Source organism: Hemibagrus wyckioides, linkage group LG11 (genome assembly GCF_019097595.1).
Source record: "Hemibagrus wyckioides isolate EC202008001 linkage group LG11, SWU_Hwy_1.0, whole genome shotgun sequence".
Taxonomy (NCBI): Eukaryota; Metazoa; Chordata; class Actinopteri; order Siluriformes; family Bagridae; genus Hemibagrus; species Hemibagrus wyckioides.
Genome location: NC_080720.1, coordinates 14,659,025 through 14,682,124, shown reverse-complemented (window position 1 = coordinate 14,682,124; position 23,100 = coordinate 14,659,025). Strand labels below are relative to the sequence as shown.

At 39.1% G+C, this 23,100-nt stretch overlaps 1 protein-coding gene across 2 annotated transcripts in view; it reads right to left on the bottom strand.

Moving 5' to 3' along the window:
- Nucleotides 1–22,563, bottom strand: part of srgap3 (SLIT-ROBO Rho GTPase activating protein 3) — a 129,749-nt gene extending 107,186 nt beyond the window's left edge. For both annotated transcript variants that reach the window (XM_058402764.1, XM_058402765.1), the window contains exon 1: nucleotides 21,905–22,563. In XM_058402764.1, the coding sequence (XP_058258747.1) occupies nucleotides 21,905–21,971 (67 nt within the window). In that variant the 5' untranslated portion in view covers nucleotides 21,972–22,563. The remainder of the gene's footprint in view (nucleotides 1–21,904) is intronic.
- Nucleotides 22,564–23,100: the final 537 nt, after the last annotated feature.

The window sequence follows — 23,100 nt, the reverse complement described above, 5'->3', positions numbered from 1 at the left end:
GTCAGAGCACAGGATCAGACATGCTACAATGCCCTGGAGCAGAGGGGCTAAAGTGGCTTGCTCAAAGTCACAACAAAACTAACTTAGTTACTGCTAATAACATGTTATGCTTATCTACGTTCTCAATTTAATCTTTTTTACTGGTTAATTAAAAACTAAAAAAATGGCAAAGAAATAATGCTAGCATTTTGCCCATCTACTCACTGACCCATTAGGAGCCATTAATAGCTAATTAATTAATCGCAACCCTAACCCTTAGGAGCTCTTGGTTGCACAATTCCATGTGAATATCAACTGCTGTAGAACAGACATTAATTTCATTTACATTATTTACTGTCCAGTGTGACCTAATTGAGGATGAGGTTCTCTTCTGAGCCTGGTTCTTCTCAAGGTTTCTTACTCACATCAGAACAGGGAGTTTCCTTTGCCACTGTTGCTTCAGGCTTCCTCATTAGGGATAAATGTTAGGGATAAATAGTCATTTTAAACCTTATCATTTTTATTCAATGCTTATAAACTTCTGTAAAGCTGCTTTGAGACAATGTCCACTGTTAAAAGCACTATACAAGTAAAATGAATTGAACTGAACTCCCATAGTGCCCCAAGTGTCTAACCATGACAAAAGTAGATGTGACAACTATTCGCTTTTTTAGGTATTTTAAGTATACTATTGCATTATAGCATTATAGCATTATTAGACACTGGCACAGCTTGTGCTGTTTTATTATGGAAATTAACTGGTGAGTTTTACTAAGCATCTTTTAGAAGCTGCTACAGTTTTTCTAGAGACTTTTCTTGAGGCTTCTTGTTTTGCATACAAAACTCAGCAGAGCTCATTAAGTTTTTTAAGTTTTTTTGAAAAGGAACTTTTGTTTCTTTCATTAGTTACAAAAAACTTTCTGTACCATTTTTAATATGTGTAGAAAATGTAATGTTTGAAATGGTACATATTGTTCTACTGACTCATTAGTACATAAGTCATAGAATAAACATCTATAACAAAAAAAGAAAGAAAAAGACGCTTTTGTGCACTGAAACTTTAAGACAAATTTAGCATCAATACTATATGAGAATTATACACTATATGGCCAGTTTGCTGCTTTAGTAAATTATGTGTTTTATTTCAACTCTTTACCTGTACATTGGCGTTTTATTCTGCCGAGAAATATAAATAAATGATCTTTTATGGCCTGTCTGATATAAAAATAGTCTACACAGTTCTTACACAGAATTTGAGTGGTTGAAGATAACGCCTTCAAATTTTCGATGCTTATGAACAAGTGCTTGGGTTTGATATCATTTACTTGGAAGCTATAAACATTTGTGTGAAAAAAAACTAACTCTTTTTGTTCTGATGGAACTTTTCTTTGGATATTTTGCCTCTAGTAGGCTAGGTAAAAACAGAAATACTTATGAAAAATTCTCAAGGCCCTGAGTATCTTCTCTTGTATGAGCCATTAACCACCGCTGTTAAATGTAGCATCAACCCCTTAAGCTCCAGAGCCTTACTGAGACGAGCTGTAGGTTCGGAGATGAACGCATTAGGACACAAACAGCAAGTCGTCACTCACCAGCTGGTGCTACTGTGAACTTCTGAGTCACTATCTAGTTTTGTCATTTCTCTCAGAGCCAGCCTAAAAGCTTGGAAGTAAATGAAACAATTACGCTGAAATAAATGCACTGGGGAGTTACTGAGACAATTAGACGAATGGCCGATATGAACTGGCAGCAGGGACGGATAAACGGGATACTCTGTTATCTTTACTGCAATGAGAGCTGGACGGAAACTCGAAAGCTCAAAGTAGTCAAATGAAATAAAGAAGCATGACAAGCACTCGCCTTTGTAAGATGAGAGAGAAGCTGAGGCAGCACATTTTATCGATTTATCTAAGTGCAGTTGACTGTGGTCAGGCTTTGCCATCTCTGTAGCACCTCTCTCTCTTTCTCTCTCTCTTGCTCTCTCTCTCTATCTCTATCTATCCATGTCTCACACACTTCTATCCCAGTAGTGTTTAATGTGTGTAAGTATAGAAAAGCTGACTGCAGTAATCTAGTCTGCTCTAGTGTTTAACCAAGCTTAATAACACACATACACATACAAGCACCACTCTAAGAGTTCATGTATGACAGTGAGCAGCATGTGACTAAAATAAAGCACATACCCCAGTGTAACTCGCTACCTGAAACACACACGACCACAAGCACACACACAGCAATGGTGTTATTTCCAGCCTTTTGTCTGCTGCATTGATTTTTCTTCTCCTCTGTGACTGGTCCATCATGAGCATATCTGTTTGTGTGTTACATGACCCCCATCAGGGAACGAGAGCCACGCCCGTTTTGAACCAAACCATCAGTCACGGTTGTCTCCACGCCGACTGCACTGTCTCTACGGCAACACAGGCCGTGCTCTCTGAGGAAAACTGCCTGGTGCAATGCGAGTGAAGAAGTGAGAGAGTGATGTGGGGACAGCGTTCTCATCCATAAACTGTGATACGGTCTCAGGTTTTTCTTCAGTGTTTTATTAACTAAATCTGCATGTATCAAACAACGTAGAGGCAAATTGTATGAAAATTTACATATAAAAAATATGAGAATGCACAAACAGGTAGAGTGTTGAGTCAGTCATCTTAAAGCTGCTCAATTTAAGGAGTGTCATCCTCTGTTGCTCTCAAAGCCTACCTGCAGAAGGATATTTTTTCTGCTGTGATTGCGATTGTGATTGTGTGAAGTCGACACACACACACACACACACACGCAAAGAATCCAAGGCTGCATCCGAACCGCATAATGTGCACTAAGTAATATGCCTCAATAGTAAAGCCACGCCTTGGTGTTTGGATATAATTATCTGCTGCCATTATCTCCATTACCATCAGTATTAAAAAAGCATTATGGGAATAAAAATGTTAAACACAGGTATTACTGTGACTGCCTGATCAAGCAGGATTGCCTGTGCGTGCATGCAGCAAACCTAAAACAAGAAAACACACACTATATCCAACACCAGTGCATTTAAAATCATACATTCTAGTGCAAATATACTTGTGTAACATACACTACATTTAACGTGTGTTAAATACACTACATGGCCGAAGTTATATAGACATCTGACCGGCACACACACATAATATACGGTTCTTCCCTGAACTGTTGCCATAAAGGAAGCACACAACTGTATAGAATGTCTTTATATGTTGTAGACATACAATTCCCTTCACTGAAACCATGAAGCACAAACCTGCTCCAGCATGGCAACGGTCCTGTACACAATGTGACCTCCGTTAAGACATGGTTTAGTGTCCTCACTGGTGCATTTTTGGTACTAATGTCAGTTGAGAATTTCTAGTGGAATCTCTAAAGTCTAGTGGAAAGCCTTCCCAGAAGAGTGAAGGTTATTAACATTATAACATATTATTACAACAGCAAATGGGGGTCTAAATAGGAAATGAGATGTTCAACAAGCACATGTGGGTGTGATGGTCAGATATATACAAATATACTCTACAAATACATTCACAAAGACATCTCCCAGGGAACTCAACGTGGGGGAAATCCTGGATGGGGTGCCGAATCGTCGCACAGCACAATTGCACACTTTCACACACTATGGACAATTTTAGAGATGCTAATGCTTCCAATGCATGTCTGAGGACTGGGGGAGGATTCTGGAGTACCCAGAGGAAACCCCTGAAACACAGGGAAAACATGCACACAGGGTTGGTGTTTTGAATTAAACCTCTAACCTGAAGGTACAAGGAAATATATTACCAGGAAACCTGTTACTATTGTGAGATGGTAGAAAGGAGCAGCGTCCTATTCCATGCTAACACAATTAATAAGCATTACAGATTTGGGGGAAGAAGGCAGTTTTTTTTTCTCATACTAGCGTTAAAGCATGGAGTGTGAAAGTCAAATGTGAGTATTCATTGATTCGCTAATTCTAATACACTGGAATAACGAACCAGTGATTATTCTGCTGAGCTACACACTGTGTAGAGGATGAGCGGAGTTGTCAAGGTCTTTGTAGTGCTCAGGCTTCTTTTTGATAAGTTGTTTAGTATATCCTCTTCATCATCCATATTTCTGCACCAGGGTACAACTGCAAAGCACAGCACACCCATTAAGTGTGAACTGGCAGCGAGCTACAAGAGTTTCCAGCAGGTCTGAGTGAACAGCGTCTGACTTGTCCTCCCAGTTCATAATATCATTAATCTGCTCTCCAAGCAAGTGGTATGATTACGCCAACTCTGCACGTATCTCCTGAATGGAAAACAGAGGTGGTGATGTGTTATTGCTCCTGAAGTCCACCCCCAGCTATTTTGTCTCACTGCCACAGAGCCGGAGATGATTCTGTTTACTCTGTCAGAGTCGAGTATGCTTCTTCCTTCCCTTAATTTCTGCAACCTGTCATTACAGAGTTGTCAAAGTATTTCTGAAGGTAGCATAACTATCAGTCTGATGCGTACAGCAAACAAGACAAGTGACAGAACAGTTCTCTTTGGCATACTACGGTGTCTGCTGCACAGCTAGAAAGGCAGACTAACTGCAGTGCCATGGTGTGATAAACCAGTATCTGAGCTTCTCTTCCAACAAAGTAGGCTGGACTCTATTACAGGCACAGGAGACATCAAAGAATATCATTCTTACCCTATTCCATGTGAGAGTAGTCCATGCCCATTTTAACCAGACTGTTAGTAGTTAGTCTACAAGTGTCTGAAGGTGGTATTTGCCCAGGCTTTTCACAGTTTCACAAGCCTAATATCTAGCTATTGCTAGCATGTCTGGTACCTTTTTTCACTAAATCTGAAAACCAAAATCAGAAAGAGGATATCAAACGAACCGGTAAACAAACTCACAAAAAAGAGTTTAAAACACATTAAAGGCCATTTTAATCCAGTGTCTATATCATGCTCCTTTTTATTTTGCAGAGATTGCACTGGGATCCTGAAGCTTGTGGTCAGAAACCTGTACAAAAAGCATCAGGCCCATAGAGGCTGGATCTCAGAATGTCAGTGCCGAATGTTTGTAGGTTTAGGCACAGGAGCAACACACGGTTTCTGTTGCTGTTAAAAACAGGGAGCTTTTAAAAAGGCTCTCATTCACCTTAAGCCTCCTTAACTCTCTTCTCACATGGTGAGGTCATGGTGAACAGAGTGGCTTTGGATTTGCTCCTGTCCATGTCCATGTCCATGCTCATTCAAACCTGCCGTCATTCACTTGTATACTGTAACTTCTGAGAATCTGAAAGTTGAGATATTCTACAAAGATCGTAAAATCAGTGACGCTACAAAACAGCCCATTTCCAAAGCTTAGCACTATCTCACTACAGCACACATTACCAGTGACTGGGGAAAAATATCCTAATAGTTTCATCAATAATTCATGAGGATTAGTCTTCTCTCACTGCCCCAAGTACAGGAAGGAGGAGGAGAGAATGTAGCGCAGTGTGAGCCAAAAGCCAGGCCAAAGCCAAGCCTCTAACACACTGCCTCACATAGTTTCTTTAATTTATACAAATCATAGATTAAATCATTCGACAAAAATGTCTTGAAAGTTTTTTTTTAATCTGTAGCTGCACTTTCACATTGACTAAAATGGAGTAAATGTGGTGTATTAGTCTATAATACATTATTATGCTGATGGAAATATGTAGTGTAGCAGAAGAAACTGTATGAATGAAGATGCTGATTTATTTTTTCTAACAGCAGCACTGACAACAGTGCCGGCTTTAATCCCAGAATGTTCCGAATTCCGAATATTCTGAGCAAAATCTGGAAAAGTGAGACAGACTGGCTGAAAACATGCATAGAACGAAAGAGATTAAAAACATTTAGCACATATGCTGTAAACAATAAATACAAAATTATATACACACTGTAATGCCGGCTATAATTCACACGAACTGTCAGACGGATGAGCTTCTTAAGGCTGATAATAAACAGATTAAAAACATATTGGTATATTATAAAAAAATTAACATGTTGAAGTTTTCTGTAAGAAGACTTTAACATTTAAGAAAGGAGAACTGTCGATAATTTTTCCACCACAAGAAAGACTTAAAAACAAAAAAGTTTCTCTTAGTAACACGGAAATCTTATTGCCTTCAGCTAAGAAATCTGTCACAGCTGTTCTAACATACACAGATCAGGCATAACGTTATGACCATCTGCCTAATATTGTGTTGATCCCCTTTTGCTGCCAAAACAGCCCTGACCCATCATGCACTGTGTATTCTGACACCTTTCTATCAGAAACAACATTAACTTCTTCAGAAATTTGAACAACAGTAGCTCGTCTGTTGGATCGGATCACACGGGTCAGCCTTCACTCCCCACATGCATCAATGAGTCTTGGCCGTCCATGACCCACCACCGTTCCTCCTTTGGACCACTTTTTTATATACTGACCACTGCAGACCGGGAACACCCCACAAGAGCTGCAGTTTTGGAGATGCTCTGATCCAGGCGTCTAGCCATCATAATTTGGCCCTTGTCAAACTCGCTCAAATCCTTACGCTTGCCCATTTTTCCTGCTTCTAACACATCAACTTTGAGGACAGAATGTTCATTTGCTGCCTAATATATCCCACCCACTAACAGGTGCCATGATGAGGAGATAATCAGGGTTATTCACTTCACCTCTCACTGCTCATAATGTTATGCCTGATTGGTGTATGTGATAACAGGAATTAGCTTGCATTATGGACATTCTGCATTAAATATAACTATAAATCATATAGGGCATAAAGTTAAAAGCAAAAAAGCTGTAATTTAAGAAGAAATAAAGAACCCGGGATGTGATGCTACTGGAAAATAATCCACTGTACTTCATATCTGGCCACAACATACCACCTCATTATGAAGTATTTTCCTATAACTGGAAACCTGTCATGTTTTCATTGTTTACATATTAAATATAATTAAAATATTGCTGCATTGTGTTTAAAAGAGAGGTATACAGAAACGTGTTTGGATGACGGCATATAATCAGATAATTCATTCAAACGTTTTGGAAGATGGTGAAGAGCTGGGTGATGTCTCTGGATGTCACGTTTGGTTTAAAAGAATTAAATACATTTTTATGTCTTTTCTGATCATATGCAGGGCATCATCATTTTTTTTTCTTAGCATGACAAAAACATCATCTGCTCCTGGTTTCAATCTGTCATCTTTTCAGTCAAACTGTTTTGATTTTTCTTATAGTGCTAAAATATCTTCTTGTCATGCCATCAAAATTTAAATAGCTCTTCCCAGCGAGTGTATTTAACAGTGGCTTCTTCGGCAAAATGAACACCACAGCCGGAGCATCGGGAATAACCCACAGCAGAGCAGATATGTCTGTGAAGTTTTTCAGTGATGGAGGTCATACATTAGTATAGTCTAGGCGAGTTGCTTACTCATCCAGATGACTTTGTGATTCACACCTGTAATATCATGAGACTGACTGACACTGTGGTGCAGAGGTGTGAACACACAGGGAAACATGTGAGGATGGTGTTGTAAGTAGGTAGTAGAAAGGGTGAGTGCTGCAGTTTTTTTAGCAAAAACAGTAGATTGCTCCTATTTCAAACCATTTGTCCACCCTGGCCAGTATTTATACATTAATACACTTAATAAAACATATACCACAAGCATGCAGGCCAGTTCAACACTTAAAGCCACAGCTTAGCAATTCTGGCTTCCATTTTTATTTTTCAAGATCAAAAGTTAGCCCCTCATCCTGCTGAAACAACATTAATTAGCTTCATCTGCTATTTTCTCAAAAGCAAATGATTTCATTGAATTTTCAATTTGAGGGTTAAAATATTTTCATAATATTACTCCCCTGAGAATGTTCTCCCTGATCTTCAAAAATGTAGCTCACTCTCTAAAAGAGTTTACATTCATTTTACTGGAGTTCAAACAGATAATGTCACAGCAACAGCTACACCACTAACTCCAGCCCACAGCTTTAACTGTTTGTATATTTTGCAATAAGATGGTTAGGATGAATAAATTCTTACAACCTGGGAGTGGGATTATTCAGTTGATAAATAAAGTAGTATTTTTTTTTTTAATATTTCCTGTATAAATAGAAAAATATACTGTCACTTGATGACCTGTTCCTTCACATAAATAAATAAATAAATAAATAAATAAATAAATAAATAAATAAATAAATACAATTTTCAACAATAATAGGATTTAAATATTTTGTATATATTTCTGTAAAGCTGCTTTGTGATAATATCCATTGTTAAATTGCTATGCATATAAAATTCATATTAATAATAATGATTATAATAATAATACAATATTCACTGTCATTTTAAAGGAAATAAAACCATGACACCTCTAACTATAAGACTTTATAAAGTAACTAAAATCCCACATTCCTAAGTGGCACAAAGGACATTATTAAATAGACTTAAAAACACAAGAAAATAAAGTCACGCTCATAGCCTAAATCGTGTCTGAGAGCCGAAGCCTTCAGTCTTGCACTCAAACCACAAAACCGACCAACCCACTTCGGTCTCGCACTCTTTTCTTCTCCATCTGCAAATACTGCTCTCCCAGCTGAGCAAGCATTGCTGTCTCATATCACTCAGCCTACATGAAAAAAAGTGACATGGCATCCTTTTATTCCTTTATTTAGATCTCTCTTTCTGCGAATTCTATGTTGGTAATTTGGTACCGCAATAACAGAGAGGCGACACGCCTTCCTCATCTACATGCTGCATCATTCATTGTTTCAGTCACTGTGTTTCAAATTAGTACCCGTAAGAATCTCTGCTGACGTTGACGGTTTGTAGGCTTGAGTGGAAGCCTAAAGTCTGATCAGCAAGGCAGAAAAGTAACCACTGCATTAGATTAGCAATAGAAGAATGCTTTCTTTTGTTTCCCTACCAACCCTTTTTTTCAGTGAAAGGCTTCAATGTGTTTACGTTACATTATAGTTCACATTTCAATGACATTCAATTCTCAACAATTCATCAGCAAAACAGACAAAAAATGGCAGATACTATTGCTTCATATATGACCTTTAGTTCTCTGTGAAATCTAAGCACTTCATGGAAGTGGATTAAACCAGCAGCGATACTCATTCAAGAGAAAAGTCAAGCAGGAATAAGGACTTGTTGTGAACGTTATAAAAGATGGAAAAATGCTGTGTGGTCTTTGGTTCTCTCTGGTGGAAACATACTTTACTGGTACTTGTCTGCACTATTTTGAGTCCTAAATCTTAAATCACTCCTCTTGTTGTGTCACTTGGCTGCTATGACATTCCTGCTGAACTGATTGCAGATTAGCAGCTGGAAAGGCCTTGGGAGAACACGGACAGCACTCTGCATTTGGCTTGCGTAAATCATTGTGTTGTCCCAGAAGCGCGCATTACGATAATTCAAAACAGAACTGCATGGGAAGGGCATTAAACGTAGTCTGCACATGTCTGGATAAAATCCATTGTTTATATGCAGGCTTTAAAGCGCCGGTTAAATCCATAAACATCATTATTTGGTATCAAAACTGCTGCAGTCGAGGATTATTAACAAGCGCGGATAAACAGCTCAGAGGCCCATGGGACGAGACAGCATGGACCCACACCTCCCACACCACCCACACTACCACCAGTTTCTCAGGGTTAGATAGATATTTAGACAAAAACAACACATTTCCTCCAGCTCACTTTTATCACAGGAAGGTATGAGCACCAGGGCTCTCTGTGTATTTGTATTTGGGGTGCAGTAAAGCGACAGAGAGTTAACTGTGTGCTGTTTTATGGTGTTTATTAAGCAGACGCTATGAAATAGTGACCAAACAATTTGATCAAACTTCAGGAAATGAAAAGTTGGAAAACCTTAACACAGTCAGACTGGATGCACACTGAACTGGAAGAATTGTACATTACACCAGTGCTTCACTTTACTTCCTGTGAAATGACCAGTAAAAGACTGCAATACAGGACACATTTCAACAGCAACCCAAATGATCAACACCTAATCTAGAACTTAGATCTTTCTTTTGTACTCGTATCTGGCCACAATCTTTCAAGTGTTTAATGCTGCAGTCTGATTGGTTCTCTGTACTTCTGGGCTTACACACTTTCATGCGCTTTTGAACACCAAAAGGCAATGTACAGTCAATAGACTGTAAAAGCGTCAGGCAATCACATCTTTAAAAAGCCAGCAGAGTTTTATTTAAAGTACATACTTGTAAGGAAGCAATATAATCTCCCATCTCACAGCGGATGAAAGGGCTGGTGTTGGTCATCAAGTACAAGTTTCCAATTTTCTTTACCCAAATGCTAAAGCTGGAAATGTTGGATGTCTGGCTTGAGAGGCAAGACATACAGAAAACAGACCATATGTGTTATGCCATAGTATCAACCCATTATATACCAAAGGACGTCCAGTAGAGTCTGTCCACTTGGCAGCCATCTTGGTAATGCTTTTTTCAGTCATATAAAACCAGGCTCCTATTTTGAGAGATCTTGCAATTTTTGAGATTTTTCTAAATGGCTGCATATTTTCTGCAGATTTGGCCCAAGACACATCATGTGACATCATCACAACACACACAAGTACATAGCTATCATAGAAAGTAATTATGTATGTGCCTTAACTGGTAGAAGTTGGTAAAAGATTTCATTAAGTCAATAGCTTTCTGTAAAAAAAAGCACAAAAAAGTTGCACTGCAATTTTTGAAAAAAGCTACAGCATTATTGGCCACAATAATCACAAAAAAACTCATAGAGGCACTGAACACTGTAACTTGTGCTCAACTATATATATAGGGTATTTATTGTGTTGTTTTTAACAACAGCTCTTTCTTAATGACAGCCACTTGACCTTATGTAAGAAAATGTCCTTATTTCCCAGCTTTTTAGGAAGTTGGGGACAGAGCAGTTATAGCGCCCTTGGAGCAAAGAGGGTTAAAGGCCTTGCTCAAGGTCCCACTGGTGCCTGCTCTGCAGTGCTGAGACTTGAACATCAGACCTTCTGATCCTTAAACTGCCCAAGAAGTGCATATTGTCTCTGATCAGAACACTTCTCATTGGTTAAAAAACAGTTAGTTAAAGGGAGTAGGGGGAAGTGGAAGCTCAGTGTTTAAGATGTTGGATTATTGATCAGAAGATTGTTAGTTTAAATTTCAGGATCATCAAACTGCCTCTGCTGGACTCTTTAAGCAAGGACTTTAAAGCTCAACTGCTCAGCTGTATGAAATGAGATCATATGTAAGTCATGCTGGATAAGGATGTCTGCTAAATGCAGTAAAAGTGAATGTTAAGGATGCAATCATAATACAGTAAGCACATTCATGAAGTTCAGATTTTTTTCTTATTACGTCTCCATGATTCTTTTTTTGTAGTTGCTGCTAAAGAACTACCTTACACCCTAATAAACCTTAGGCTCAGAGGTCTAATCATTCAATATTTTCCTGTTACAGATTTTTTCCTGTACCCGAATGTTTGCTGATGGCTCATGTCACTGCACTAGCTCAAAATCTCAGTCCAATTCGCCACTGATACTGCAGTTCAATTAAATCATGAGTAGAATGGCGCAGATGTTTTTCCAGTTTACATGAAGAAACTATTTGCTCTAATAAACTGTAACAGAACACTGCATGAGAAAAGGACAATGACTTTCAATTCTTTATGGAGGTAATAACCTGACTTCATAAAAAATGTACTAGCTCTAAATGAACAACTCTCGTTTTATAGAAATACACTTCCTCGGCGTGGATACGCAACGTTTCTGCAGAGTAACATTTCGGCACGTTGAAAACATATCGCCAGTCCCTGTGCAACTCTTCTGTCATCACATTTTCCATCACAGTTTGGTCTGGCTCCAAATTCGCTTTCTGACAGTCTTCTTCTGACGGTCTGCACAACCCTGGGGCTAACTAAGTGTGTCTCGTGGTCCAGTAAAGGTTTTCCTCTGGAAAAAAAAGAAAGGAAGAAAAGCAAACGAGACAAACCAGACCTCCACTTGCCCTGAAGCAAACAGCACCATTTTAATGAGGTCCTTCCAGCACTATCTCTTTTACCCTCTTCCCTTTATAAACTATAGGCCAGTTAAAATCTTCTGTATGTTTCCACAATCAGACAAACATTTTACAGTTGTTCTATATGTACACAATGAACTCGCTTTTTAGAGCATAAACCTAAATCAAAGAGCATGCATACTCTTAGGAGCTGAGAGGTATTGAGGCGACAGTGCGAGGCAGCTATGGCTCTGGTTGTAAAAGGGCTGGCCGGTACAGAGGCACAGTGCCAACAGCACAGATGACCTGCTCTTCCCTGCCGCAGAGAACCGAGGAGAACAATGGGGGATAAATAACAGACAAATCTAATATAACTCAGTTGCTCAAAGAGGCGACGTCACCATGTGATCTACACCATATGGCTACAGACATGAGTAGTTTATGTCGGATTAAGACACTGCAAAGTGCCTTTATCCCTGGTGTAGGCATAAACAAAAAAGATCGCACACTCTAATATACCGTACTCCTGACAATAAATATGATTACCTAGGTTAGTACAAAATGGCTATGTTTGATGAAAGTATATTTCATGCAATAATAAATGCTTTGCTGCATGCATGCAGGATGACTGCAAGTCCTCCACTATTAGCAAAGAAAATCTGCCACTAATAAAAAAAAATGACAGAAACGCCAGCCTGGGAGCCTCCCTGCTTGTTCTAACACTGACCGCGGGAGGCCGGCAGTGCTCCTGGCCAAAAACTGACCCATTACATAATGCAGTCTTTTCACTGCCTTTGAATATGACAAGGCTGAAATGGAGAATGCAGACAAGCAGGAAGCAGCTCTCTCCAAGCTTGCCCTTCCCTCACTGTGCGGAATAAGAGCAAAGGCTAAAGACAGTCCAATTCTAAAGGCCTGGCTCCTTTTCCACACAGAGCCTCTCTATTTAAATGCAAATGAAGTTGTGTAGCAGCTGAACAGCTTGGACAGAGGTGAGGCACACACCCCCTGCTCCACACCATTCCTCGAGGGGCCCGTGTTCTGGCTCTCATCTGCTGGGTCTATAACCCATCAACTCATCCTGTCCTCCCTCATGCTATCTCCATAATGTTAAGCAAAAGTAAAAAAAAAAAAAAAGTTATAATTTTCTGCATGTTTATTTAAGCTCCCCATGTTTACACATCTTTGAGTTTATCACTTGGCAGATGATTTAATCCAAAATGACATGAATGAAGTCAAATCCAATCAAAGGATATAGCTTAAAAAAGCAGAGTCATCCAATTGCCAAAAACAAAATACAAGATATTTGTAAGCTGTATAAAATGTACATATAAATTTACATATACGAGCCTTATTACAGCTGGCCATTTCATTTTATTTCATTAATTTCTGAATTGTATATTGTTGAAAATACCCACATGCATTTACACCTTTACACAGCCACACCGAAATGCATGTTATTGTTTAAATCAGAATCAGTCCACTAGCTTCTGGTATTGTTTTTTCAGTTGTTTTATGAATAATGATTTTTCATGATGTTCTTAAGCATTAACTTTTGGATCACTTATTAGGAGAGGTTTTAATTTGTCAAATGTGGCTAGACCACCCAAAATGCTTGGAGCAATCAGATTTAAATTTCAGAGCAGGAGCTTAAGTTGATTTTCTTGGCAGTCTGTTCAGATTATTAAAATTTTTTGTGTGTTGTTCACGCTTAAAATTTTGCCAGATTTTGCAGGAATAGAGGTGTCTGAGAAGGGAAATTCAGCAGCATCCAACTCTTTGTGAGACAATAGAAGAAAGTGTGAGGTGTAGGCGTAGGTGTATTTGAAGCAAATGAACTGAACAGGCAATGAAAAATAATTACATTATTGTATATTCTGTGCATTGAACATGAACACTTTATATCAGTGGTGTCCAATCTTCATCAGGCAAATGCCGGTGTGGGTGCAGGATTTCAGTCGAACCAAGCCGATGCCACCTGAGTCTATTAAAAGCCAAGATCACCTGATTAAACAGGTCAAATCAGATACTGCTTGACTGGAATGAATACCTGCACCCACATCGGCCCTTTGCCAATAAGTTTAGACACCCCTGACAGCCAGCACTGGCTAGTCATGAGAAAACATACGATTTTTATTATTTAAAAAAGCTAAATTTTGAAGTGAAATCCAGTTTACATAGTGAATCTGACAGTGATAGTGAATAGTGAATATGAAATTAAATATGTGAAGGCTAAAGAGATAACCAATGGTAAATTATTCTTCGAATTTCTTTGTAAGAAGAGTGGATCATATTTACTTTATGGTAATTCAATACTACAGAAGACATCAGTTTAAGTCTGTTAGAAAACCTCTAGGCCCTGGTCTATTCTCAATACACTGCAATACACACTTATGATAATAATGATATTATTATATGATGATCTTACAAGGCCACAATATTCAATGAGTCCAATTATATTGGAATATTATGTGTAAATATGATTCTTGTTGCAGTTATTATTAGTATGTTTAATAGAAGCACTGAAACCACACAACACTCATTTTTGAAATCCATCTGCTGTGACCGTAATTGTGAATAATATGAGAAGGCATCAACCTGACTATCTGTCAAGGAGTCATGACTGAAGCACATGGTTTGCAAAAATGTCCTAGCAAATCCATCAGCACCACATAATGAAAGCTGTTCAGCAAATTGGGCAACATTCTGTCAATCTCCTGTATACCTTAAGCCCAAAATAGAGGAAATGCTTTTCTTCTTGTCAAAAAAAACGTTTTGGCTGAGAAAACCTGTTTTAATGCATATCATGGCAGTGGAAAATCTTGTTTGTGGCTGTGAATCCTAGGGGCCATTTTAATTGGTTATGATTTTGGTGCCAAAAAAAAAAGATTTAGGTAAAGGAGCAGGAGCAGGAAAAATGGGCAAGAATCTAAGCAACTCTGATACGGGTCAAATAGTGATGGAGAAATGACTGGGTCCTGAGCATCCCTGAAACAGCAGGTCTTGTTGGGTGTTCCCAGCATGCAGAAGTTGGTACCTACCAAAAGTGGTCTAAAGAAAAAGAACAGGGACAAGATCATGGGTAATCCAGACTCACTGATTCATTCTAACAGTCTGGTCTGATCGCACAGAACAGCCACTGTAGCACAAATTGCTGAAAGTTTGACTATGACAAAAAAGTGTCAGAACATACAGTGCATCACAGCTTGCTGTGTATTTGGTTGCGAATCTGCAGAGAGGTCAGAATGCCCATGCTGACCCTTGTCCACCACCTACAATATCTAAAATGGTATACCTACAATCAGAACTGGACCATGGAGCAAAGGAAGAAGGTGGCCTGGTCTGATGAATCAAGTTTTCTTTTATATGTGGATGGAAGAGATGGCACCAGGATGCACTACTATGCACTAGAAGGCAAGCTGGTGTAGGCAGTGTGATGCTCTGGGAAATGTTCTTCTGGGCAACCTTGGGTCCTGGCATTCATGTGGATGTTACTTTGACACATACCACCTACTTAAACACTGTGGTAGACTAATAGACCCATTCATGGCAGTAGTATTCCCTAATTGCAGTGGCCTCTTTCAGCAGGATGATGCTCCCTGCCACACTGCAAAAATTGTTCAGAAATGATATGAGGCAGAGGACAAAGAGTACAAGTCTTGATTTGGGCTCCAAATTCACCAGACATGGGATGTGCTGGACAATCTATGAAGGCCCCACCTCACAAGTTATAGGATTAAAATGATCTGCTGCTAACGTCTTGGTGCTAGATACCACAGCACACCTTCAGATCTATTGCAGAGTCGATGTCTTAAAGGGTCAGAGCTGTTTCGGGGGCATAAGGGGAACCTACACAATATTAGTTAGGTGGGTTAAATGTTATGGCTCATCTGTTTATAACACAACATTGATATCAACCAGCCCTCAAAACTAAAAACGTATTGGCTCCGTTGTTGGTGAATCCTAACAATTCCATAACCATCCAAAGCCAAGAGCTCAGCAATGCGTAACTGGCACAAGGATGACATTTCTTCCTGTTGCTTCAATGACTAATAGATTGCAAGCATCAGTAGGCTCACATATGGCTTACTGCAGGTAGTGCTCTTCTCCAAGCATGTTCAGCTGCTTCGTGACACAGCAGTGAGAAAATCTGTTGTGTCTCCTGGGGAAGAACTAGCTAAATTGACAACAACTATATTGACAATCCAAATATATGTTTTGTTCAAAAAGGCATATAACTGACTAAAAAGGTTCGTTCAAGATTTGAGCTGAATTCTTCTTCTTCTTTCAGCTTTTCCCTTCAGGGGTCGCCACAGCGAATCATCTCTCTCCACCTATCCCTATCTTCTGCATCCTCAACACTTACACCCACTAGTTCACAGTACTGACGATTTGTGCCCTTCCTGATGCAAATCATTAATCTGTCTTATTACAAAGTTATAAGTGAACAAAAATTCGACTAAAATATAAACACAAATTAAATTACTTTATATTTTCAGTCAGTGGTTCAGCAGCCTATGTTATATAATTACATACACTGATTAAACTTAATCCTTTTGCCATAATGCAGAAACATCCTGTTATTAAATAGGATTCTAGCACAGAGCAATGGTTACCTGTACAATAATATATGTGGTTCTTCTTAGAAACTAGTTCATCTGGACATACAGGAAACCTAGCTGCTGATCTACTACTACCGGATATGCACAAAGCAATGACACTGCATTTTTGCCATTATTTCAATTGTTTTTGCAGCTACACAAACCTTTCGAGAAAAACTTTCCCAAATACATAGTTACAAAACTGCTGGAACCGTAATTAACAATACACCTCTGTGTTGATTGTTTTGTGATAAATATATTCAGCAGTTACATCTCTAATCTTTTTGCATTGCAGAGTTGAATCCCTGTGAATAGCAGTGCTGGGAATACTTCATCATTTAGACAGGCATGAGGCGATTAGCTCTACTGCTGACTCTTGCACATGCAAACCCAGCAAATCCGCAATCACTCTGTATGATAAGTCGTTTAAAGATAAGTCGTTCATTATCAGCTGGAGTCATGAAACAGCCACAGCTCACACACTGGCAAACCTTCATGCGTACTTGCCAAGGACGGTCCCTGATTTTCATCACCATCATCCCTCAAAAGAAATGTTCTGTATTTCTCACATTTTAGCAAAAATTTCATACAGAGGACTCTGTATCTAGCCAGATTTAGAAAAGCTCTTCATTTATGGTTGGCGAGTACACTGTGAATAAAACAGCTGAGGCTGAATCTGCATTGGATTACCATTAACACACTGCTCCCTTATCTCGCCCCTGTCTCATGTGGAACATTGCTTAATTAAACAGGAACTGGGCACCATTTGTGCGCACTGATGCTAACTGCATAATTTAATGTTCATATGCCCAACAACGCATGCAAGTTAATTGACAAGTGGAGGATAAATGGTACTATCAGAGCTATTACATCCAAAATCGTCATCATAAACACAGAGACTGAGAGGAGATGTCATCCGTTTAGAGCATGACATGCTAACTGTGGTGATTAGGCAATGATTTAACATGACTTTATGTGTTACATAGTAACGGGGGTCAAACATTGCTGCTCACTGTTTTATTTTGATACTGGGATTTGTTTAGTGTGATCTATCAGACACAAAAAGTGTCATTTGGTATGTAGCTGTGCTTAAAGTGTTTCACAGTTCACTGTTGTAACTACCACCTGACGCACTACACACATCAACCAAGGTGTGTCTAGCAGTAACAAAGTTACTGGCTGGATTAATTAGCTTGCACAGATTATCTTTTGACAGGTATTTGAAACACTGACAAAGATGAAGTAAATTAAAGGGCAGCCGTCACATAACTCTGCTTCCAACATCAGCACCATAACCTTGCACTTAATCTTAAACATTTTCTGCAGGAGACGCCAAGCCATTACTAAGAGTAATCACACACTACAGACAATTTAGACATGCTAATCAGCCTACAGCATGTGTTTGAACTAGGGAGGAAACCAGACTACCCTGAGGAAGCCTGGGTATTGGAACCCCCAACCCTGGAATAACAGAATCAAACCGCCGCAACCCCAGAGGTGTAAGGCAAACTTGCTTACTACTAAACAACCAAACCCCTGCAGTTAATCATATCTAAACAGTCTAAATTATTATCTAAATAATCTTAATCATGTTAATTTTCCCTTAGTCTGTGTTAATGCACTTAAACTCTCCATACATTCTAATATTCTGCTAGCTACCTGGTTGTTTTACTTGCCCACTAATAATACAATTACAGTAGCATTTGTTCACACCAGGTTGTTCTCAACCTGTGCTTGGTTATTACACATTATTTCCTTGATTTTAAAAGTGATGCAATCTATGCATTTAACCACCTCCATCATCACCCCCACCCCCCACTCCATGTCTGTACTCTTCTTCAACTTACACTTAATTCCAATGCTGACAATCAGTCATAAGTATTTTTAAAAACCCCAAAACTAACCAGCACAGCCAGTACCTGACCTCTTCATGTGGGTTCAAAAATTATCAGTGCATTTTCTTTGTTACACCAATTGTCACAAACCTGGTCAGGCTGGTACTGCTGCTTTGAGAAATTTAAACCAGCTCTAAAGACTCTCCAAACACTGAACACTTGTCATTAAACTTCAGAGCACGTATTATGTCATTTTCAAGTGTATTTCCTGTTCATAAACTGTTCATTTCAAGTATATTAAGTAAATAAAGATGTCTGTGTTTTCAAAGCATCCATCACACTTACTTAAAGAAGGTGATGAGAGCCTGGCAGAAGAAAGACCTTGGCAACAACAAGCAAAAGAAAGCTGGGAAATTCACAAAATAACAAGAATCTATTGGACAAATCCAGGTTCTTCATATCATATGAAATATCCCTAAAGATGAGGTATCATTTTCACAAATAAAGACTGCTTTAATCTCTGGTTCTGCCTCTGTGGCTAACTCTAAACAACCACGCTATGCTGATTTAGAAGTTAGTGGCCCATGACAGACTGGCTCTGTTGAACAGAAGACGTCAAAGACACTGCCTCATTTAACCACATAAAGGATATTGGCATCAGGGGGCTCGATTGAGACAAACAGACTTCTTTTCTGACCTGCACAGTTGACTGCAGCCTATGCTGCCTATCTCACTAATTAAGTATTCCTGTCTCTGTTTAGGCTTTGGCATTACAATACAGAACACTTCTCCCATGGTCACCACTGATTTTAAAGTTCTAGAGACTGCCTTTAATATAACATGTAAATTGATATATTAATGTCATATTCGCTGTATCCATTTGCGCCTTTCTTTGGGTGACCCACTGTCAACATAGTTTATTCACTATTTTATGCACCAACAGAAATATGTGCGATGTCAAATTCAGCAATGCATTTCAGAACGTGGATTAGGTCTGCCTGTGTTTTATATCTTGACATGCATGCTGTCTACACAAGTCCCAAAGGGAAAAAGAGCCATTTATCAAATGCTACTCAAGCTAAAATCCAATTGGAGAGCTCCATAATCCTTAGAACATGGCTAGAGCCAGTGTGTGTAATGCAGTGTGGCCTTTAGCGCAGTCAGCTCTGTGTTTAACTCCGTCTGTGTTTAGTTCATTCACAAAACTCAATAGCTGAATTGAGAATTGCTGTAATCAACAGGCACATTTTCAGTACTGTATTACAGAACTGTTTAAAATGTTCATTAAATACTAACTAAAACTAACTACTAACTAAAGTGTAGACCCATAAATGACAAATAAAGATGTCTGTGTTTCATATCATCCATTACACTTGCTTAAATAAAGGGAAGAGACAACAAGAGAAGAATGAGATTTGCTGCAAACGTTAGACACATATTCATTACTATATTAGAGGATAGATTTAGATGATAATAAAATAGTATAATACAAAATTAAAGGTGACCAATATAAAAATGACAGTATCACAACCGTACAGCTGAATACTGCACCGCGATGGAAGACATTTTAACTGACTTGTTAAGCAGACTGCTTTTAGCATTCATCATACCACAGTGAGGCTGAATTCTCAAATCTGACCGGTCAGAAGGTGCTGATTAATTTTCCATGACTGCATGGCTCGTACCGGCCATTGAATTAAGTACCGGCCATAATTCAAAGACTAATAACAGATTTATATGTGCTGTAACTTGAGAATGAAAATTCTGCTCATTTTTTTTTACGGAGATCTTTATTTAACATTTAAGGAAAGAGTCTTGCAGTCAGAGCTTTGTCACAGTCAGTGAGTTTTCCACCACAGGAAAGTCTTCATGACCGAGAGCTTTGTGCTTTCCAGTTTCCTGGTAACATGTCATGGCAAAGGTGAGGTGAGGGAATGACTGGACAGACATAAGCGATAACGGGAACTAACTTGTGTAGCAGATGTTCCACAATATTAAATTAGAAACAGTAAGAAAATAAAACACGCTGTCACCAACTAATAAATTAATAATAGTTATAATTGGAAAGGAAAATGGTCCCCTGCTTGGTGTTAAACTACATCACACAATCCCACCAAGACTCTGTACATCAGGTTAAGTACAGCTATATCAGATTTCCATTTTTTATTTTTTTTTTTTACATTGAATATTCTTACAGCTTCACATTCAATATACTGTAAAGCAGTTCTCTCTGGGCTAGTACAGCTAATGGATGCTGTAGCACTGAGGAAAATCCAGGACTACTATAAACTGATATGATTAAATGGAGTGAGGTTGTAACTTTCATGGTACGCAGAAGGATTTAGAGATGAGGTATAAATTTGAGACAGTTCGCTAGGATCGTTTTAAGCTAACTAGCTAGTGGACTGATTATTTTCCAAATAAGAGCATTATTGGAAATAATTCATATGGCTCTGTATAGCACAATAATAGATGTGTGTACTGTAATTCACAACAGGGAATATTAAGGAGGTAATTATATGTGATGTGGTTTTATTATCCTGACAGAAAACCACAAACAAGGTGTTATGGTCATCACTGTCATAACAGACATACACACATACATATATCGTACATTCACACACACACACACACACACACACACATATATATACATATATATATATATATATATATATATATATATATATATATATATATATATATATATGTATGTATTTTTTATTTTATTTTTTTATTATACTGTCAGCACACACTGTGTGTGGAAAATGTCTCAGGAAAATGTCAAGTTCCAGGCTTTTGGGGCTTTTAGGTGTATTTACTACCATTGCACTGCGGTGTATATTTCCCAGGGCTGAATGTTATCCCATAAACAAAAGGAGAAAGTGACCCTGGGTACGGTCGCCTCCAAGTTCCACCCATTCGTCTGTAAGGAGCTTGAAATACTCCTTTCTACCCAGCAACAAAGCCTTCACTCCGGCTGCTTCTAAAGCGATTCAACGACACCAAACCCCTCAAAATGGACAATTAACCATATGTTTAGCTTCGTGTTCATGGCGGTAAAACTGGAGCTGGCTCGAGCCGTGCATGCAGCCCGTGCAGCATTTCTGCTTCCCTGCACGAGGAGGCAAATCCAGCCTCTTCAATTTTCCTCTAAAAACTTGGATTTTTTTTTAGCATGTTAGTCGGATTGAATTGCACATTGCACATTATTACAGATTTATGTGCGATTCAAATACGGTGGAACTTTAATCAAAAATAAGGGGGAAAAAAAGTGTAGGGGGTGGGAGGATTTGCAAGCAGAGATGAGGCGTTACCCCGGTTCAGGTTCAATGCAGAGAGCACCACATCAAGGCTAAAGGAGATTAGCCTAGTCACGATTGATGTAGAGAAGCATTCATGACCGGGATTTTTTTCCCCTGGTAAGTATCAAGCCCAATATAATACAACACATCTCAGAGCATATGATGCTGCTGCATTAAACTTTAAGGCGACTGTCACGTACCTTTAACTTGCGTTTCATATTCCCCAATGATCTCCTTGTCCTTCTTGTATTTCGTTTGCGATGACATTTTTTTTCCTAAGTTATTTCACGTAGGATCCAGTGAGATGTGGAGATGGTGCACCAGACGCTCTCTTCTGCCCCTTGTCACAGCTTGCAGCGTTTTTCTTATTCTTCTGATTTCAAGACTTTATTAGTGAGCAAGTCCCTCCTGTTACACTGAGCCTCTCTCTCTCTCTCTCTCTCTCTCTCTCAGATTGTTTTGTCCAAAAGCAAAGTGCAGCTTTAAAACTCACCCTTCTGCACACCTGCGCTTTCTCATTCCTTTATCTAGCTAAACAGCTAGAACCAGGCGCTGGGAGGATGAAGCGCTCTGCTGCTGTACACATACACAAACACGCGCGCGCGCGCACACACACACACACACACACACACAGGGGCTCCTCCTCGCTCAGGATGCCATCCAAAATAGCAGAAGAAAAAACACGCAAATTCCGCTGCTCATAAAAAGATCAGGTTACTACACAGACGGTAGTGCTTTTCATGTGCACCCATGCTGCATAAAGGATCACGGTATCCAAAGAGTAGTGGGCGCGAGCGCATTTCAGAGCCCCGCTGCGCACAATCCAGCCCCGCGCTCTCAAACCTCACAAGAATGGACTCGCGCCGAGCGCCAATAGAAACCACGCCCATTATGCAGCGCCCGCCCTCTCTTCTCTCAACCAGCCAATCAGCTATGGGCTGAGACCTCTGAACTGTTCATTTTTGGCCAAAAAACAAAACAAATAAACGCTTTAAAGCAGTGTGTTTATTTCGGCTTCCTGCTTTGTATTGTGACAGTAACAGAAAAGTTTCATTACACACATCAAACACCGGCTACAGTACAGGACACTCAGCCTATATGTTTGTTGACATTTGTAAAGTCACAACCAAAATTACTGGCACCATTCAACTGTATGGCATATGTTGATAAAAACTCAGTATCAACAATTTGTTGTTGTTGTTGTTGTTGTTGCTGTAGCAGGAGGAAGAGGAGGTGGAGTTTTTGCTTTACTTGATCAGTTCCTTCTTGCTTATTCCTATTCAAAAATTGGTAAGAATAAAATAAAGTAAACGTTATAACCATCATAACCCGTCACGCACTGTGTATTCTGATACATTTCGATCAGAACCAACATTAACGTCTTCAGCAATTTGTA